Source organism: Artibeus jamaicensis, unplaced genomic scaffold (genome assembly GCF_021234435.1).
Source record: "Artibeus jamaicensis isolate MK-2021 breed Jamaican fruit bat unplaced genomic scaffold, CSHL_Jam_final contig_391, whole genome shotgun sequence".
Lineage (NCBI taxonomy): Eukaryota > Metazoa > Chordata > Mammalia > Chiroptera > Phyllostomidae > Artibeus > Artibeus jamaicensis.
The window spans coordinates 20,478,702-20,500,543 of NW_026521814.1; the positions used below are offsets into that span (position 1 = coordinate 20,478,702).

Sequence of the window (21,842 nt, forward strand, 5' to 3'; positions counted from 1 at the left end):
CTGGTCCCTTACACCACATGATTTCACTCATATGTGGGATTTGATGAACAAACTGAACTAAAAGCAAAACAGAGGCAGACTCATAGATAGAGAGCAGGATGACAGGTGGAGGGATTGATCAAAAAGAAGGCAGGACTCATGGACACCAGTTTGGGGATTGTAGTGAGGGGGCATGTAAGGGGACTAAATGGTAATAGAAAAAAATACAATACAGATTAAATTAAAAATAAAGTTTCTTTTATACGTCTGCAATTCTCAGGAGTCTCCTGAAACCCTCCAAGAAAGCCCTACGGCTCTTGTTAGATATTCCTTCGACCTCCAGCATTGTGAGTTACACTGGCTGGGCACCTGTCCCCTCAAAGGCATGGGAGAGCTGGACACTTCGCCTGAATTTGCTTCTAGATAGGATTAAGCCAAGAGCCTATGCAATTTTTGCAGTTGTTTCAGTGAAAAGCAATCCTCTGGAATATACAGTACTGATTTCTTAAAAATAAAACAGAACAATTTCAAGGCCAATAATTTGAATAGATCAGATTTTACTAAATCAATGAGTAAGACAAAAATAAAGGGTTTTTTTTTGTTCTTTTATTACTTTTTCATATTCTTCCTTCCTCTTCATTTCTAAAATGCCCCAACTGTCAATTTTGTTTGAGGGCCTTAAAAAGAACTCATTTTGGTTTAATTGATTAAAGAAATACATTCGATAAAATGATTGTTATGTTAAACAATGTGGGAACATTGCTGCACATTTTGTTTTTCAGGTGATATTCAAGTAACAAAAAATTCACCGTAATAAAATGAACAATTCAGTGACATTCAAACATTCACAGTGTTGTGTTACTACTATACCTAGTTCAGAAACACTTTTACCACCCCCAAATAAACCCTAAACGCTTCTTGTAGTCACTCTTCATTTCCTCCTTCACTTGACCCCAGGCAACTCTACTTTCTATCTCTGTGGATTTTGCCATTCTGGATATTTTACATAAATGGTATAATATAAAATGCGGCCTTTCATGGCTGGCTTCTTTCACTTTGCATAATGTTTTTTGAAGTACGTCCATGTTGCACATTCCTTTTCAGGGCTGAATAATACCCCATTATATATATGTAACACAATTTGTTGATATATTATTAATGGACAGTTGGGCTTTCCACCTATGGACATTTTGAGTAGTGCTGCTATAATTGTTGATGTACAGGTATTTGTTTGGATATCTGTTTTTGAACAATTTGGGTATATACCTAGGAATGGAACTGCCAGGTCATGAAGTAATTATGTGTTTAATTTTTCAAGATCTGAAAAACTGTTTCAGCGGTGGCTGCACCATTTTACATTGCCAACAGCAAAAGGCATGAGTTCCAATTTCTTCACATCCTCGATGATGTTATTTTTGTCATTTTAGCCATCGTGGGGTGACACAGTATCTAATTGTGATTTTGATATGCCTTTTCCTCATTCATTCTGCCACATTTAAATATTTGACTGATGATTTGACTAAGAAAGCCAGCATCTAACTCTAGATGTTTTCTGCTCAGCAGGAGTCCTGACATTCCCAGAACAGTAGTTCTGGGCCCCTTTCCTTCATCTTTCCAACTTACAATTTAGTTTCAGAGAGAAAAAAGAAGGGATATATGTGGTTGTGGGAACCATATGACTTCAAAGCCTCATCTCACAAAGAGGCACTGATATCTTTTGCAGAAGTTTCCATGGGTATAACTGCCATTTCCTGGCAGGGGACAAACCTGGTTTGCATACAGGGAAGTCACCAGTTATGGCCTCCCACCAAGAGTTAATAAATTCTTCACATTCTCTTTAGTTCAAATGCAATTTGCCAAACAGGACTTATTTTCAACCATAAGCAAAATCACCTGATAACACAGTTGATATTCCACTTTAATTACATGTTTAAGAAACAAAGCTATAACATTTCACAAAGGTTAAATTCCTCCACAGAGAAAGAGAAAATATTTTAACCTTTTACTCACAATGACTATACTATATAATAAATTATAAATCTTCTAAAACTATATATAAAAATATTTTGACAGAAAATAAAAAGAATAAAATGATATACTTATGTAACTTAGTATTGTATTTCCCACAGGTAACTATTACTACAGTCCTTATCTATTACTTTTACACTATAGTATACCACAGAGCTCGTAAAAATATTAACCAACCCACAAGTATTTTATATGTTTTATGTATTAAAATCATATACTACTTAAAAATTCACCAGATTGATTCTATCCTTTTTATTAGCTGTATTGATTTGCTCGTGCATGTTCAGAAGCTTTGAATGTTTGAAACAATTTGCTTTGTTATCAAGCCATAAATAGAAATATATGATTGGAAAACCCAAAAGATGGTAATTTTTTGTTAAAATTCTTAAATATACCTCATTTTTATATTTCAAATTTAAATTTAAAAAATCTTAAAGTAACACATAGTAGGAAGAAAAAAATAGAAAAATACCATATAGTGAAAACTAAAACTACTATTCTTTTTATTTTACCTTAAAAAGAGAAATATCTTTAACATTTTGTGTATTTTCTGGCATTTTTTCTCATAGATGCAGATGCATTTGATAATAAAATTATGGATGTATTTTATGGCATTTATTATTAAAAATGCGCATTTAATTGAATATCTTGTAAATTATTAGCATGTTTTAAAATATGATTATAATATAACAATATTTCTAATATTTAACAACTTTTTTCATATTGGTAACAGCAGCATAAGTATTTTCTTATAAAATTGTATCATAATTTTTAATTTAAATTATTTTATTGTTGTTCAATTACAGTTGTATGTATTTTCTCCCCACCCCTCCCCCCCACCCCATCCAAACCCATCTTCCTCCTTAGCTTCCACTCTAACCCTTGGTTTTGTCCATGTGTTCTTTATAGTAGTTCCTGAAAACCCTTCTCCCCACTGTCCTCTCTGTCCTCCCCTCTGGATATTGTTAGATTGTTCTTAATTTCAATGTCTCTGGTTATATTTGTTTGCTTTTTTCTTTTGTTGATTATGTTCCAATTAAAGGTGAGATCATATGGTATTTGTCTTTCACCATCTGGCTTATTTCACTTAGCATAATGCTCTCCTGTTCCATCCATGCTGTCACAAAAGGTATAAGCTCTTTCTTTCTCTCTGCTGCATAGAATTCCATTGTGTAAATGTACCATCGTTTTTGGATCCACTCATTTACTGATGGGCACTTAGGTTGCTTCCAGCACTTGGCTATTGAAAATTGTGCTGCTATGAACATTGGGGTGCATAGGTTCTTTTGGATTGGTGTTTCAGGGTTCTTAGGGTATATTCCCAGCAGTGGAATTGCTGAGTCAAAAGGCAGATCCATTTTTAGTTTTCTGAGGAAATTCCATACTGTTTTCTACAGTGGCTGCACCAGTCTGCAATCCCACCAACAGTGCACTAAGTGTTCCCTTTTCTCTGCATGCTCTTCAACACTTGTTAGTTGATTTGTTTATGTTGGCCATTCTGACTGGTGTGAGGTGGTGTCTCACTGTGGTTTTAATTTGCATCTCTCTAATGGCTAGTTATGCTGAGCATCTTTTCATATGTTTCTGGGCCCTCTGTATGTCCCCCTTGGAGAAGTGTTTGTTCAAGTTTTTTGACCATTTTATAATTTTTTTCTTGTATCATAATTCTTAACTATTCTTTAATTGCTGGCCAATCAAGGATTTTTTTTTTAAATTCAAGTTCAGCCCTGGCTGGTGTAACTCAGTGGATAGAACGTGGGCTGGGAACCAAAGCATCACCAGTTTGACTCCCAGTCAGGGCACATGCCTAGCTTGTGGGCCAGGTCCCCAGTAGGGGATGCACAAGAGGCAACAACACACTGATATTTATCTCCCTCTCTCTCTCCTTCCCATCTCCTCTCTCTAAAAAATAATAACTAGTTATAAAATAAATTTAAAAAATTAAAATACAAATTTCAATATTTCTTATACTCAAGTTTCCATTGCTTTCCCTGTACTACCTAAGATCTTACTGAGATTTCTGTTAGCATATATTTAAAGGATTTTATTGTATATGAAAGTTAATCACTGCCATCCTGTGCCAATTTAATCTGACAGCATTCGTGAGCACTTACAATGTGCAAGACACTTTTGATTCAGCACGTAAGAAAATGAACTGAATGGTCAAAATAACAGTTTTAGATATAACACATACAGATTGAAAATACTTTTATATTAGAACTAGAATGAAATTTTGTCCACAAAGAGAAACTTGAGTTAATGGAATTTAAAGAATGCAAGGCCTTGGGGAAAGATATAGTTCTGATCTGATATGCCATTAAGAGATTAGATTTTTTTAAAGCTGCCCGGAGAGAAGTCCAAATGATACACATTCAGGATAGTAATGGGAAAGGAAATTTTAAGAGAGTCTTCCATGAGTTCACTCAGCATAATGTCATTGATTAAATAATGACTAGAAGGAAATTACACATTGAAGTGTGATACCATTCAGCTGAATATCTTAACTTTCTCTGAAGAAATATATTTGCTAACATTCTAATAGTACTCACTGCATACTGTCTTCTAAGAAAGCTAAATTGATTCAAGAAATAGAGATGGTGATTGAGTTGTAATTCTTTGAGGATATTACTTCCATGCAAGATAGAATGCATACTTAGATTTTTCAAAAGCCATTGAAAATAGTTTGTGATACAATCAACTCTTGGAAATTCATAGAAAATTTTAAGCCTGTGGAAGCAGTAAGAGTGGGTAATATATTTATATTTATGAAGAAATATAAAACTAGAACAGGAGTACTGGAACAATTCAAAAGAATAATGAATTTACTTATAGTAGGGAAAACACTTAACAAGGCAATTCTTATGATTCTAAACATACATTTTCATTTAATACCAACCAAAACCATTTTAAAAGATGGCAATGAAAATATTGATTGCAGAATGTGAAAATTAAAGAAAAAACTTTAGGCACTGTTAGCATCTTTACCTGGAAATGCAAAGGTCTAAGAATATCGAGTGAATTATCCAGTCACACATCTAGTAACTGGACATGTAAGTTAAGATTATTTCAGCTGCTAGGAAGAGAAATGCAAATAATGTTGGCTTATACATATATTTTTTCTGCCAAACGACATAGGTGATCAGTCCTGGGATGACGCAGTAATTCAATGATACTATTAGGGAATAGGAACTTTGTTCTCTGCTAACTTTAACATCTAGTCCTTCTCAGTCAGACCGATAGCCTCACAACTGAAAGGTGGCTGCTGCCCACCTAGACACACAATTACACAACAGTAGGAAGCAAACATCATGGTTAAAAAAACAGAAAGGGGATTTTTTTTCTAATGACACTTTATTTTTTTCCCAGGGATAGTCTTCTCAGAGATTCTGGCTTTTAATTCAGTTAGCGAAGACTGTCGCATAGCCACTCCTATTTACTTAGAAGCTGGAATTTTTATTATTTTAGTTGAACACCTTTCTGTACTTTCAATATTTAAATTCTATTAATGAAGTAGGAGAATGCAATTGATAAAGCAAAGGCAATTTGCAACGTTCACCACAAACATCACAACTAGACTACCCATCTACTAGCAAAAGCCTGTTCTCTATTTACCAGGATTCTAGGGGAACAGAACAAAAAAAAGAGAGAGAGAGAGGGAGGGAGATGGAGGGAGCAGTTAGGGGGAGGGAGACTGGGAGAGGTAGGGATGGAGGGAGAGAGAGAGGGAGAACAGGAATGATTAATTTTAAAGAACTGGCTCACACGATTTAGGGAGCTGACAAGTTCGAGTCCAAAATCTGCAAGGCAGGCCACCAGGCTGGAAACCCGGAAAAGAGTTTATGTGTTACAGTCTTAACTTCGAAGGCTGTCTGGAAGTATAATTCTTCCTGTGGAACTTCAGTGTTCTTTCTTAAATCCTTCAACTGATTTAATGAGGCCCACCCATATTATAGAAGATAATTTGCTTTACTAAGATTTAATGAGTAAATCTGATCACTCATCTGATTTAAGCATTAAGCTCATCTAAAAATATCCTTCACAGTGACATCTACACAGAGGTTTAACTAAATATCTGGCTATTATAGACTAGCTTAATGGGTATTATGACATTTATAATTTACCACCACATCTACCCCTGGTCAAATTGGCACCCATGGATATTTCCTTAAGTTGTACTTACTTATATATAAAGACAATAACCAGCCATATACCACCTAACATGATATAACTATCCTGCACATAACCAAAAATTCACTAACTCATTCCTCAGAAGAGGATCAAATTCTGCAGACGACATTCATCATTCTCTAGATATCCTATCTAGAGAAAGTATAAGTTAATACATAAACACTATGATCCAAATTTAATTCACTCTATGTTATATAATAAAAGATAAAGTAGAAAATATTATATGACTATATAAATATATTCATATATTCATGCATAGTAAAACTATAATGAGACAAACGGTCATGGTTGGTATTTATAACTGACTTGTTCCACTATCAATTCCTTTTTCCCTGAGCAAAACAGGAACTAGCCATGCTTCTTTTTTTGGTGGGGTCACCCAACTTTTATTTCTATAGAGTCTAGGGTTGTTACAGTTTTGAACTGAGTTGTTATAGTTTTCCATTGATTATAATCACATGACATGGTAATTCTAAGAGACACCAAAAGGGATCTCTCATATTTGAGACATAATCTTTCTTCCTTCCATAGTGGAGTAATAGACTGTTTTCCCCTTCACAATCAGAATTTGTCATCTAGTCCAGCACAGTAACTTTTTATTTGCCTGTCCTTCAGTGTCTTGAGGAACTCAAAACAACATGGTAGCAGATTTAACCACTGATGTGTCTCCGGGTGGAATTATTTTTCCATTTGAAACTAAGATGTCTAGGCCAACAGAGCATCATATTGTGGACAAAAATTTTGTTAGTGGATCACTAGGGGTAATAGTGAGTGGTGTCACCTCTATTTCCACCTCTTGAATTTTGAATCATTCAATCCTGGTTATGAGAGAAATAGAACTATATATTGGACACTGATTGGGAGAAATACAGCCTCCTAGAGCATCTTGCTCCAGCTCTGCCAGGTATTGCCACCTACAGAGAGCTATAACTGAGTCTTCAGAAGGCCATTCCATTATTCTATGAAAACGAGCATGATGGGGAACATAGTAAGTTCAGCGAGCATTCCATGAGCATAGGCCTATTGCCATACTCTTCTGTGAAGTGAGTTATTTGATCAGAAGCAATGCTGTGTGGAATACTATGATGATGTATGACGTGTTCTGTAAGCTCATGAATTGCAATTTTGATAGAAGCATTTCATGGAGGAAAGACAAATCTATATTCAAAGTTGACTTCTATCCCAGGAAGAACAAAACCCTGCCCTTTTCATGAAGGAAGCTGTTCAATATAACCAACTTGCCTCTAGGCAACTGATTGATTGCTCTTGTGAATGGTGCCATGTTGGGGGGCTTGGTGTTTACTTCTGTTGCTGGCAAATTGTGCACACAGTGGGGACTATAGCCAGGTCATCCTTAGTGAGTGGGAGTTCATGTTGCTGAGACTGTGAATAAGGATCCACCAGCATGCAATTCTGGACAAGTGTCAAAAAGGTGTTTAATTTCAGTTTTGTCTTCTCTAAATATGAAAATAATGCTACCTTTGCTCGGATGTTTATTTTCTGAGTCAATGTAATGTATATAATATTACTTAATAAATATTATGAAATAATATCAGTCCTAAATTGTGAAATACAAATGGCTCATATGTATATAAAATATTGTAGCTTTCTCAGTAAATGCATGAACTATAGGTAAAACATTAATGATACACCATCATTAATCATTAATGATATATCATTTAATATCAATATGTTTAACTGATTATTAAACATTTTCTCCAATGCACCTGGAAGATTCTTAATGATAGACCATATGTTGGGTCACAAAACTAGACTCAAATTTGAGAAGATTGAAATTACATATAGCATATTTTCTGATCACATGGTTTAAAATTAGAAATCAACTGCAAAAAGGAAGTAGAGAAACCCACAAAAATGTGCAGATTAAACAACATACTACTAAAATATGACTTGACCAGAGGAGAAATAAAAGGTAACATCAGAAGATATATTGAGACAAATAAAAATGACAACAATGTGTACCGAATTTTCTAGATACAGTGTAAGCAATAGGAGGGAAATTTGTATCATTACGGATGTGTCTCAAGAAACAAAAGAAATCCCAAGTAAACCATCAAACATTACAGCTTAAAAAACTAGAAAAATAAGAAAAGTAACCTCAAGTCAGCTGAAGAATAGAAATAATAAAAACTACAGAAGAATCGAGTGAAATAGACAACAAAAGGTCTATATAAAGAAAATTACAACCAAGAGCTGGTTCTTTGCAAAGATTGATAAAATTGACAAACTTCTGGCTACACATAAAGGTCATATGATATCAAAAGATGCAGAAAAAGCATTTGATAAAATGCAACATTCCTTTATGGTTAAAACACTCAATAAAACAGGTATGGAAGGAAAGTACCTCAACATAATAACGGCCATATCTGACAAACCCTCGGCCTATATTATACTCAATGGTGAAAGGCTGAAAACTTGTCCTTTAAAAGCAGGAGCAAGACAAAAATGTCCACTTTCACCACTTACTCAACATAGTACTAGAAGTCCTACCCAGAAAAATCAAGCAAGAGAAAGAAATTAAAGGCATACAAATGGGAATAAAGAAGTGTTACTTTTTACAGATGACATGATTCTTTATATAGGAAACACTGATGACTCCGCCAAAATACTGTTAGAAACAATAAACAAATACAGTAAAATTGAAGGTTACAAAAATCAATGCACAAAAATCTACTACATACCGGTATATTAAAAATAAAATTTCAGAAAAAAAATTTTCTTTGCAATTGCAACAACAAAAAAATACCTGGAAACAAACTTAACAAAGGATGTGGGGGACCAATGTGCTAAAAACTATAAAGCACTAATAAAATAAATTGAAAAAAACACAGTAAAATGGAAAGATATTCCATGTACATGGCCTGGAGGAATCAACATATTGCCCACAGTAATATGTAGATTTAATGCAATCTCCATAAAAAACCAGTGACATTTTTAAAGAAATAGAACAAAAAAATCATCAGATATTTTTGAAACCGCAGAACACCATGAATAACCAAAGCAATTCTCAGGAAAAAAAAGAATAAAGCCAGAGATATGATGCTACCTGACTTCAAATTATACTACAGCAATGGTGATTAAAACCACATGGTACTGGCAGAAAAAACAGACACAGAGACCAATGAAACAGAATTGAGAGTTCGGAAATAAAATCACATGTATATGGGCAATTAATTTTTTATGAAAAAGCCAAAAATGGACAATGGATAAAGGAAAGCCTCTTCAATAAATAGTGATGAGAAAATTGAAAATTCACATGCAAAAAAATGAAACTAGATTACAGTTTAACCCCATGTATAAAAATTAATTTAAAATGAATCAAAGATATGAATATAAGATTTGAAACAATAAAGTACATAGAAGAAAACACAGGTACTACACTTACGGACTTTGGTTTTAGGGAAGAATTTATGAATTTGACCTCAAAGTCCAGGGAAATGAAGGCAAAACCACATGAGTGGGACTATATCGAACTTAAAAGTTTCTGCACAGCAAAATAAACCACCAACAAAACAAAAAGGCGAGCAACCATATCGGAGAAGATACTTGTGAACAACAGTTCTTACAAAGGGTTAATATCCAAAATATGTAAAGAACTCATACAACTCAACACCAAACAAATAAACATTTCAATTAAAAAAATGGGCAGAGGACCTGAGCAGACACTTCTCCCAAGAAGACTCACAGATGGCCAACAGATATATGAAAAGATTCTGAATTTCACTAGTTATTAGGGAAGTGCAATTCAAAACCACGGTGACGTGCCACCTCACAGCTGTCAGAATCACTATTAACAACAAGACAAGTATTAACAAGGTTGGAGAGGTTGTCGAGAAAAGGGAACCCTCATTCATTGCTGGTAGGAATGTAAACTGGGACAAGCCCTGTGGGAAACAGTATGGAGGTTCCTCAAAAAATTAAGAATACAGTTAACATATGACTCAACATACTCTGTTCTGGGTGGTTAACCCCCAACTTTGAAAACTTTCACAAAGATATATGTACTTTTATGTTTATAGCAGCATTATTCATGGTAGCCAAGACATGGAACAAACAAGTGTCCTTTGATAGATGATTGAATAAAGAAGATGTGGTACATTCATAGATACGATGAAACACTACTCAGTTATAAGAAAAGATAAAATACTGCCATCTGGACAATATGAATTAACCTTGAGAATATCATGATAAGCAGAGTAAGTCATACAGAAAAAACTAAGAACCATATGACTTCACTCATATGTTGTATATATTGGGATGACTAAAAAGTCTGTTTAGTATTTTCTATAAAATAGGACATTTTTCATTTTCTCCAGTAACTTCACTGATTTAGATATTGTGAGTATGTTGGCTGCCTCCCATGTGATATAACATTTGTTGTTCTCAGTAATATCTTTTTTTTTTAAAGATTTTATTTATTTATCTTTAGAGGGGAAGGGAAGGAGAGAGGGAGAGAAACATCAATGTATGGTTGCCTTTCGTGCATCCCCTGCTGGGAACTGGCCTTCAGGGAACCTGCCTGCAACCCTGGCATGTGCCCTGACTGGGAATCGAACCGCAATTGTCTGGTTCACAGGCCTGCGCTCAATCCACTGAGCTACACCAGTCAGTAATATCTTGATTTGATCATTATTAGCTTCAACTGGTCTACCCACTGTAGACCATCATCCAGCAGAAAAGCTACAGCATGAAACACTGCAAACTGCTTTTGACATATTTAATCAGTCACAGCAACTTCCTCATACACTGTACACAACTTTTGTTTGCATTTCAGTTGCATTTTACCTTTCTTTAAATAATAAAACCCAATGTGAGTATGCTGAGTATGTTGCATATTTTATTCCATCCTCAATATTAAAATGCTCCCCCAAATTTATCAATTTTGATTAATTTTTAAATGTATGCTGATATGACAGCAGTCACAATACAATTCAACAAAATTGTTTTGAATGAAGTTAAAAACAGTTAGGCATGACTAGAGCCATTAAACCGAACTGTTTGGGCAACCTAATAATACTGCAACTGAGACACACACAACAGTGTTGTGATTACCAGAGGAAAGGAGGGTGTCAAGGTGATAAAGGTTAAACAGGACCAGGTATATGGTGACAGAAAATGATTTGACTTTGGGTGGTGGACATTCCATGCAATATACAGATCTTGTACCATAGAAATATAAAAACAAACAAACAAACAAACAAATAAATAAATAAGACTGATAAATTCAAGCCTAAAAGTAACTGAAGTATATGACCAGGACTATAAGCTCTGTACATGAATAGTTGTTAAATATTATGCAAGCTTGTTTACTTAGATATCAGGAAGCCTGGAGCTGAGATAAGAGAATTATGTTTATAGAGATGGAGATTGAGGTCAATACAGTCCTTGAATAGCTTGGTGCTCCTTGACCACCTCTATAAGACTAAAACTACATTTACATTCTAAATATTCACAGTTATGTAAGTCAGAATTTAGGGGCTGATTCCAGCCATGTCAATCACCCAAGTATGTCACAAATAACACAACAATATTGACATTTGATAACTAACAGAATACTTGTGTTTAACTACGATGTAAATGGAAATGGATTAATTCAAATCTCAACATTCAAACAGTAAACAGTAAAATTCTTGGCATTTTATATTTTTTCTTTTTGTTAGAAGCAGTGTACTTTTAACTTATCTTATATAGGTATAAATAGAATTTGTATACATATGTATATACACACACACACACACACACATATATATATTAGAAACCCACTTTTATTCTAAAGGTTTTATTTAAAATAGTCTTCTTTCCTATTTGTGGTCCCCAATTTCCCAAAGGACATAGTAGGACATAAATTATCATGATTAGTTAAAATACCACTATCCTTAAATAAGAACTTTTAGAATTCTTTGAACATCAATTCTTTCTTTGGTATTGCAACTTTATATTTTGCCTGGCATTTTGATTTACTTAAGCATTTACTTTAAAAAAACAGCTTCTGTGGACTTTCAGATTCTCTGTTAGCATCTTCCATCTAGCACCCTGACAATCTTAGGACTAAATGTCTCTTTCTTAGAATGGCAGGTGGTATTTCTCAGTAAAGAAAATGCATTTCTTTTAGGTCACTCAAGCATATCAAAGAAGTCTCCAATTTTATTTTTTCCTCCCTACTGTAACTTCCTTAGAAGAGGTGTTAATACATCTCATCTGGATCATGTACATCCTACTTATTGCTCTCCTTGTTTTTTTAATTATTAGATATATTGGGGTGACATTTGTTAATAAGGTCATATTTGTGGTGGCCAATAAATACATGGAGATAACCACACTGTCCTTCCATAGAGGACTGGATAAAGAAAATGTGATATGTGTATTTATGGAACACTACTTAGCCATAAGAAGACATGAAATACCACTATGGCAACAACCTGGATGAACCTTGAGACTATTATGCTCAGTGAAATAAGTCAGTGAGAAAAAGCTAAGAACCCTATGCTTTCACTCATATGAGAGATAGAAAACTGAAACTCAGAGATACAGACAGACAGCAGTATGGTAGTTACAGGAGGGGAAGGGTCGGAGGCGGTAGAAGGCTAAAGGTGCCAAATATACAATGACAGAAAGTGACTCGACTATGGGTGGCGGGTACTCACTGCAGCATACCCATCACGTACCTCCTTGCCTCTTATTTTGTTCCAGGGCAAAATTTTAAGCATGCTAATGCCAGAAGATTCTCGATAAAATTAAAAGTCTATTGTGGCACTGCACCATTTAAAGTCTTTTAATGTTTCTTCTAGTCACATTTCATATGATTGTCAGGGCCCCGTGATTTGGTTGGACCCTATAATTCATCAATCCTCATCACTTCCACAAATACACTTTGTTCTGGCATACTTCTTTACACACATTTTTTTTTTTAGAATACGCATGCTCCTATTATTATATTTATACAAAATTATTATTTTTGCTGACATATCCTCCCACTTCCAATACCCAACCCTTATTCCTTCATGATCTTTTATAGCCTTCAAGACCCAGATCAGGTATCCTTTTCCCAGGCAGCCTTTCTTGGGATTTTTTGGGTATCCCATCTGTCTTTATATGGCACAATAAAGATGCTTCAGCCAATGATTGCTGGTATCCCTTCCTGTGTGTGTTTTCTCCTTATCTCTTCAAATTGCATGTACACTTATACACACTTGCCCATATATACACTCACAGACATATAGACATAGCCCAGATAAAGGTAAAAATTTTTCTTTAATTTTTTAAAAATTCCAGCCACTTAACAGAATGACTACTTTTTTCTTTTTCTTTTAAAAATTTTTAAAGGGTTTTGCTCTAATTATCTTTTAATTATTTATTTATCTTTAGAGGGGAAGGAGAGAGGGAGAGAAACATCAATGTATGGTTGCCTCTAGTGCATCCCCTGCTGGGAACTGACCTGCAGGGAACTGGCTTGCAACCCAGGCATGTGCCCTGACTGGGAATTGAACCATGATTCTCTGGTTCTCAGGCCTGTGCTCAGTCCACTGAGCTACACCAGCCAGGCAGAATGACTATTGATAATGCTCAATAATTGTGTCTTGGATGAGCCTTGATATGACAGCTAGAATTTAGAAAATAGTGATGACCAAGACTAGGAACCAACCTTTATAAGTAAAATGCCCTTTCTCTCTTATACTCTAATTCTTGATCTTTTCTATGATCAATAAATAATTTATTATAGATTATAAAATTTTAATCATTGTATCAAAATAATTGATGTTTTACTGTCTATAAAATACTTGTACAATTTAGATATTTATGACATGGTCTGCCTTTTATCTAAACTCAATTCTGAATAAACCCATTCTTCAGAGATATGTCAATGCATGTGTTCATTCTCAAAATATATTTTTAAATAATTATTCTAGAATAATTTAAAATAATTATACACATTTTATATAAATACCATCAATTAAAATATTAAAGTTTATTTAAAGCTTAAGCAGTTGAAATTAAGCAGATACAATTCAGAATTACCAAGAGTCTAATATTATTTTAGTAGTATTACTATGTTTTTTTGTGAGGGGAAAATTCCTAATTTGAAGGACCTACAGTGATGCACATATAAATGACAAATATTTATTAAACAGTCATTTTACATACCAGGCATTGTTCTAACCTTCAGTGTACATCAGTGTGTGTATATATATAAAACAGTTATTAAAACATTGTTCAAACATTCATAAAATCATGATTAGTACATATATTTATTCTCTTATAGTCTCACTCTAAGGATCTAACATATTACAATTGCATAATATGATCTTTCATGAAAATATAGTACTTTAAGCATGTTCAATAACCATATGCTGTGTTTCTGAAAGACTATAGTGAAAATATTTGGGGCATACAATTACTTTGGTGTCTCTTAAATCATGCCACATGCATGACTATTTATCAATTCTGTTCAGGTTGATATGTTTTTTTCCTTGCCTTCAACCTCAAAATGAGCCTGATAATATAGATAAAAAATACACCTAGGCCCTGGCAGGGTGTCTCAGTTTGTTGAAGCATATTCGCAATAAGAGTTCGATTTCTGGTCAAGGCACATACAAGAATTAACCAATATGGAAAGCAAATATCTATTTATCTATCTATCATCTATCTATCAATCAATCTATCATCTCTCCTCCTTCCCCTCTCTCTAAGAATCAACAAATTAAAAAAAGAAAAATACAGGTAATATAAAAAGAATTTACACAAAAACACTATTCATTTTCTTGTCATATCTTGAATTATTTGGGAAATACACCTAATATTTGAGGGGGAGGATTATTTTAAATCACATTAGTAGAGGCCATTTATCTTATGAATTAACATAAAACATTTACTATTCTTAGCAAATATAAAACTACCAGCTCTCTTTCCAATATACAGGACATCAAAATATGGTGAAATTTATTATATATAACTGAAATACACAAGATAATTGTGTTTGAAAATTAGAGGTTTACAGGGCTCTACAAGTTCATCTGAATTAGGCAGAGAACTTTGTCAGGAAACAATCAAGAAGCAGAAATGAAAGCTCTCAATTTCAATTTACCTAAGACATAGATATATCTTTTAATATAAGGTAATAATATGTTTCAGCATTTTCACAAGCCAAAAGGATAAGAAAATATCTTTTTTTGAAGTGGGTTGTCACAAATACTGCATTTTTCTTAGATAAGGTCAAAGCAAAGATGATGTATTGGAAAATTCCAATAATAAAAACAATACTAACTTTAATATTGCCATAGATCCAAACACTATTAATCATTTCCATATTTTTTTTAAACAGAGGCTCAAAGAACTGAAACAAAGGGAATTTGCTCGAAATGTAGCATCTAAGTCGAGGAAAGATGAAAGAAAACAGGAAAAAGCACTCCAACGTCTGCACAAACTGGCCGAGCTAAGAAAAGAAACTGTGTGGTGAGTATGCAATAAAATGTTAAATTTTCTTAAAATTAAAAAAAAGGAACAGAAATAAAGGACAAAAATTTATTTTTTTATACCAAAAATAAGACTCACATTTTCATGGCTCTCTGTGGGCTTTAAATAGTAAATTGAATTGAAATTTTATGCAAACATGTGTTTAATGCATATTTTAATAAAAAGTCAAAAATGTAAAATTTTAGTTTATGTAGAGTAAATTTGACATTATTTTGCTGTTTAAGCTATCTTATTGAAATGGATTCTATTTCTTGGAGAAATCAAAAACACTTGACTGAAGAAGAGACCAAAACACCATCGTATGACCTTTGTTATAAATGGAGTTTTAAGAGGAACTATTTAATTATAAACTGGAAAAACTTTAAAAAATTATTTTAATTATATTTTTAAAGGGTCGGGAAGATGCTGTACATGTCAGAGGTAGGTCAAAGTTAGTTTGTTGTCACTAGACTGTTAGAAGTTTCACAACTGTTACACTCTGACTTGTTTCTAATAGCAACTATAGTGTTAAAATTTAGAACTGACAGTTCAAGCCAGGGCAAGGGTTTGAGAAGAAAACCACACTTATACTATCCTTTCCTTCTCCTCCTGATACATAAGTCTCTCTTACTATTGTTTAAAACCAAGCTATTTTATATAATTTTATTTTGTACAGAATACTGTTAGGGAATATAGACACACACACATACATATATGTGTATAAAATTCCTTGGAATGTCAAATTTGGAAAAAAATCAAAATAAAATTTAAGTGCATTTGGAATCTTATATGAAATTATTAAAATATAACTGCTATCCAATTGTACCAAGCAGATATTTTCAGTCTGTGTGGTAATAAATGAAAAATTATACAAGTGCAAGTTTATGCTATAGAGCAGTGATTTTCAACTGGGTTGCTTCATGAATTTTTAAAACATGCAATAACTGACCACTTAGTCAGGGGCACTGGCCTCTCTTCCCTTAGATTGTCAAATTAAAAAAAAATGACAGCCTCCAACACAACAGAAGCCACTGGTATGAATTCCTTGTCTTAAACAACAAATATGCAAGTCATTTAATAGTGTTGCATCTTATTGGTCACATTGCATAGTAAGGTTGCACCTGATTGGTTAATTCTTCATAACAGAAATCCTTGTATAAAGGTATAGGCACTTGATTTTTTTATAAGTTGCTTTGGAGCAAAATGGGTAGGTAATTACTATTATATTTTCATCAATCAATCAAAATTATACCTATTTTTGTCAGGTTGGCAAAAATACAATGAAATTTTTGGTGCACCACAGAATTTTAGTAATTAGTTTATGTGTGCCACATGATGAAAAAGGTTGAAAATTGCTGCTAAAGATAATCAAAGGACATTTGTAATTTATGTGCAATGAGTAGCATCTGCAAATATAAACCCTAATATACTAAAAGAACTAAAGTTAATAATAGGAAATGTACAAAAGAGCAATGCTTTTTATCTACACTACTTTCCTCAGCATATTGTACATATCTCACATTATACATACATGCACATATGGTCCCACAGATGATTCTCCCATCAATTTGGTGACTCTAAAGATATACAGCTAAAAAGTAGTGCTGTTTTTAAATATAAAATAAGGCAGTAAAATAGTCTATTGTGTTAAAGATTAAAGAAAATAGTTTCTAAAATTTAGCCAATTATAATTTCTAAGAAACTAACTTTGTAAATAGCCAGACAATTCTGCATAGCATGATTCTGTCTGGGTAAAGATGATATTTAGGTAGTTTCCTGTTTATGTGCTAGATAGTGTAATTCTTTTAGTCACAGCTCACTTTTTCAGTATACTGAAATTCCAAATAAATAGAAATCACAATTTAAGTAAGCAGTCTTTTCTTTTAGATTTATTTTATGTTTACTGTATATTATTTTACCATTTATAATTTCTGGGTGCTTTTTAAATACTAAGAATATCAATTCTAAAAACTCAAAACTCTCATCAAGCTAGTATTATCTCTTAGTAAGTTTTTCATTACAGCATGCCAGCTGGCCTGTGTTACAGTTTCAGTAAATGTTGGTGAATTCCCAGCCCTTCTGAGGGCATGATGAGGGGTTTTTCTTTAAGTCTTTCATATGGTCCATATAGTACAAATGATGTTAAGTATTTGTGCATTAAAAGTTATTTTATTTTAGAAAAGTTTGTAATACTTAAAAATGTCTCTGTCGAGACCACGGGGGTAAACCACCTTGGTGGAGAAGCGCTGGTTGAGAGCAGGGAGTACCCGTGCCACTGCTGTTAGCAGGGAGCTGTAAAAGCGACCTCGTCATAGCGCCTCCAAGTCACACCAAATGACAACCAATAACTGAATGTAATTGTGACCCTTAGGAAGGCGATTGCACCATATGAAAGTAATTCTTTCACGAAGATTAAAAAACTGAAAAAAAAGTTATAATGACATTTCCGAGATAAATGTGTTTGAATACTGCAGAGTGCCCCGTCTAATATAATTTTCGCTACTTTTGTAGTGCTCCTGGAAGTGGCCCCATGTTCAAGTCAACGACTGTTACTGTGAGAGAAAATTGTAATGAGATTTCCCAACGAGCTGCCGTGGATTCTGTTAATAACCAGGAAGATTCCAAATATACTTTGATTCATAGTGAAGAGAATGCTAAAGATGTCACCACTGCTCCTACAGCTCCAGAAAACGCAAATAATTATACAAAAAATAATCGACTTGGAGATCGAGCCCAGGGAATTCACGGACACAAAATTGGCTTTTCTTTTGCATTTCCAAAGAAAGCATCGGTGAAGCTGGAGTCCTCAGCCGCAGCCTTCTGTGAACACAGTGATGAAGCCTCTGTGGAAAAAGGATTAAGTAGAAAAAGCAGATTTGTCCCTGGTGCTTGTCATCTTCAACTAGCTTCACCAACAGACGTGCTTTTGAGTCCTGAGGAGAAAGCTAACTCTCTTCATCCCCCAGAGGGAATGTGTACTTACAAAGAAACTGCTCAAACTCAAGAGATGAAAGATGTTTCTAGTGAAAAAGATACATTATCATTACCTTCATTTTGCCAGTTTCAACTCCCCTTAGCTTCTGATGCTGATAATTGTCAAAACGCTGTACCATTAACAGGTGAATTACCACTGGAAGATGTTATTAATGAAGATGTAACTATGAGTGGTAACAGCTCCGAGTTGCCAGGCAATGAGTGCACAGTTCCTGATAAGGCTAATGATTGCATATCTTCACAAGCTACCCTAGAGGAAAATGTTAAGGACAATGACGCATGCACAATTGAGATTGAAAATAAAAATTATGGTCCCGAGGTATTGGCCCCTTCAAATTCTGAGGAGGATAATATAACCTTAGGAAAAAAAGCAGATTTCTGTAAAAGACCTTGTGAGCCATTTGCACCTGTACTTAACAAAGACGGATCCACAGTTCTTCAGTGGCCATCAGAAATGCTCATTTACACAACTACTCAGCCATCAATTTCCTATAGCTGCAATCCTCTCTGTTTTGACTTTAAGTCCACTAAATTAAACAACAATCTAGGTAAAAACAAGCTGCCCTTAAATGACCTTTATTCTCAGCAGAAGGAAGAAGACATTGGCAAGAGATCAGTTTTGGATTGCAAGGACAGATCTATTGCAGGACTCACAGATGATGGAGTTGGAGGTAGCAGCAATGAATCCACCCAAGTCACTCCTGTTTTGGCTGAAGACATTCTCTCTAATACTTGTGATTCTGAAAGAAGTGAGAATATGGGTCAGAAGCATAAAAATATTTCCTGTAGGATCAGAAAAACAAAAAGACATAATTTTATTAAAAAGCAAATAAAATATGATACTCATGAGAAATACAAAACAAGATGGAAAGATATGCATGAACACTGGTTCCATAAAAGCAGAAGAAGGAAAAAAAGAAGAAAGTTATGTCACCATCGTCATAGGGAGAAAACCAAAGAATCAAAAACTCTCTTCAAAATGGAAACAGAAAATAGTTGCACTGATATGAGTAGGAAAAATCTACTGGAGCCAATTTCAGAAAAGCTGGATTCAGCTGTAGAGCAATTATTGGACTCACATCAATTACCTGATAAAAAGCCCAAGTCAGCATTTATATACTTAAGTGAAAATAAAGAAATGTGTAAAACCTGGAACACTGAATGCAATAATAATGATGTCAATTCTAAAAATCATTGTATAAAGAACTCAGTTGTTTTAAATGAACTATCGGATCCAACAATGATGCATTCTGGGAAACACTGTTTAGCATACTCCAGAACTTACTGTAGTAAAGCCAGAATGTCCAGCTGTAGTCAGGATCACAGATGCTTAGTACTTCAAAATGACATAAAATGCATGCATCAAAATCAGGCTGTTAAGAGAGGTTATAATTCTCTCATTAATGAATCAGAAATATTTTATCAAAAACGTAGACAACATTCATATTCTTATTCTTCAGATGAAAGCTTAAATCAACAGAATTATTTACCGGGAGATTTTTGGGGACCACCACATGCTTCTGCTCCCTTTAAGCCCAAAAGGAAACGGAGGAGAAAAAGAAACAGATTTCACACCAGATTTGAAGCTTTGGAACTCAAAGAGGATACAGATTATCCCACGACAGGCAATTCTTCCTTATGTCATCAGGATGAGTTAATAAGTGAAGGTAAAAAAGAGGAAATAAAACCACGAGAAATCGCACATGTTGAAAGGAACTCAGAACAAACAGACCAAGTAGAAAACAAACTGACTTCACCCCCTAGCAGTCCCCTTCCTTCCAGAGCCAGTGGTGCGAATAAGCATTCAGTAACGGCCACCACCACTTCTGGTGCATTGCCAGAGATTTCCAGTGAACCCGCTGCATCTGTCGACATAGCTAGCGCCCCCCCAAAGGAAGAAATCAACAATACCTTGCTCGAACACAAAGCAAAAAACAATATAAATATTAATGAAAAACAAATTCCTTCCAAGGTGCCTAATGTAGAAAAGAACTTTAGACAGTCACAACCTAAATCATACCTTTGTCATTATGAACTGGCTGAAGCCCTTCCACAAGGAAAGGTGAATGAAGCATCAACTGAGTGGCTGCGTTTTAATTCAGGAATTCTTAACGCACAACCACCATTACCATTCAAAGAAGCACATGTCAGTGGTCATACCTTTGTAACGACCGAGCATATCCTGGCTCCACTGGCTCTACCAGAACAAGCATTACTGATCCCAATTGAAAACCATGACAAATTCAAAAATATCCCCTGTGAGGTCTACCAGCACATCATACCACCGAATATGCTGGCCAGCAAAGTCAAGTTCGCCTTTCCTCCAGCTGCCCTCGCGCCCCCCAGCACAGCTCTGCAGCCGTTGCCTTTGCAGCAGCCCTTGTGTTCTACCTCTGTAACCGCAATCCACCACACTGCAGCCCCTGCCGCCGCAGGAACCTTTAAAGTGCTTCAACCGCACCACCAGTTTCTGGCCCAAGTCCCAGCTCTCACCAGAACATCGTTACCTCAACTCTCGATCGGACCCGTGGGACCGAGGCTTTGTCCTGGGAATCAGCCAACTTTTGTTGCTCCTCCTCAGATGCCCATCATTCCAGCTTCAGTTCTTCATCCCAGCCACCTGGCTTTCCCACCTTTACCCCATGCACTCTTCCCCTCCCTGCTTTCCCCACACCCTGCTGTCATTCCCCTACAGCCCCTCTTCTAGTTGCCACCATAAAAGGGAAAGAAAAGGTGCACGTGGAAACTATTACTGCGTGTGTAAACGCTCATGGAAGCGGAACCTGGCCTTTTTGAATGGTGGGAAGAAACTAGCCTAACTGTGGCCTCCCTGATATGAAATCATTTACTGTAAGTCTAATGATGCAAATAAATTCTTAGTTTCTGATATATAATATTACTAAGGCACTGAGTAGTTTCAAAATCAATACAATATATGCTGTATATTAAATTGATGTCTTAAGATTATGTATAATGTACATAAAATATATTTATAGCACTGTACTTTATGTTGTAAAGTATGCTTTGTTTTTTTTTAAGATCTTTGTGTATTTGCACCTATTTAATGTTTAGACAAAGCTGATGGCACTATGTTTTGTACCATGTTCCTTGAAACTGTAAAGTCAGTAAAAATATCTCTTGCAATAAATTTTTGTTAAATATTTAAGTAAATAAAACTTTTG

The 21,842-nt window shown here is 34.8% G+C and overlaps 1 protein-coding gene across 1 annotated transcript in view; it reads left to right on the forward strand.

The window, feature by feature from the left end:
- ZNF804A (zinc finger protein 804A) overlaps positions 1-21,787 on the forward strand; it is a 274,940-nt gene extending 253,153 nt beyond the window's left edge. The window contains exons 3-4 of the mRNA XM_037152018.2: positions 15,536-15,666; positions 18,178-21,787. Of these exons, the coding sequence (XP_037007913.2) occupies positions 15,536-15,666; positions 18,178-21,367 (3,321 nt within the window). The 3' untranslated portion in view covers positions 21,368-21,787. The remainder of the gene's footprint in view (positions 1-15,535; positions 15,667-18,177) is intronic.
- Positions 21,788-21,842: the final 55 nt, after the last annotated feature.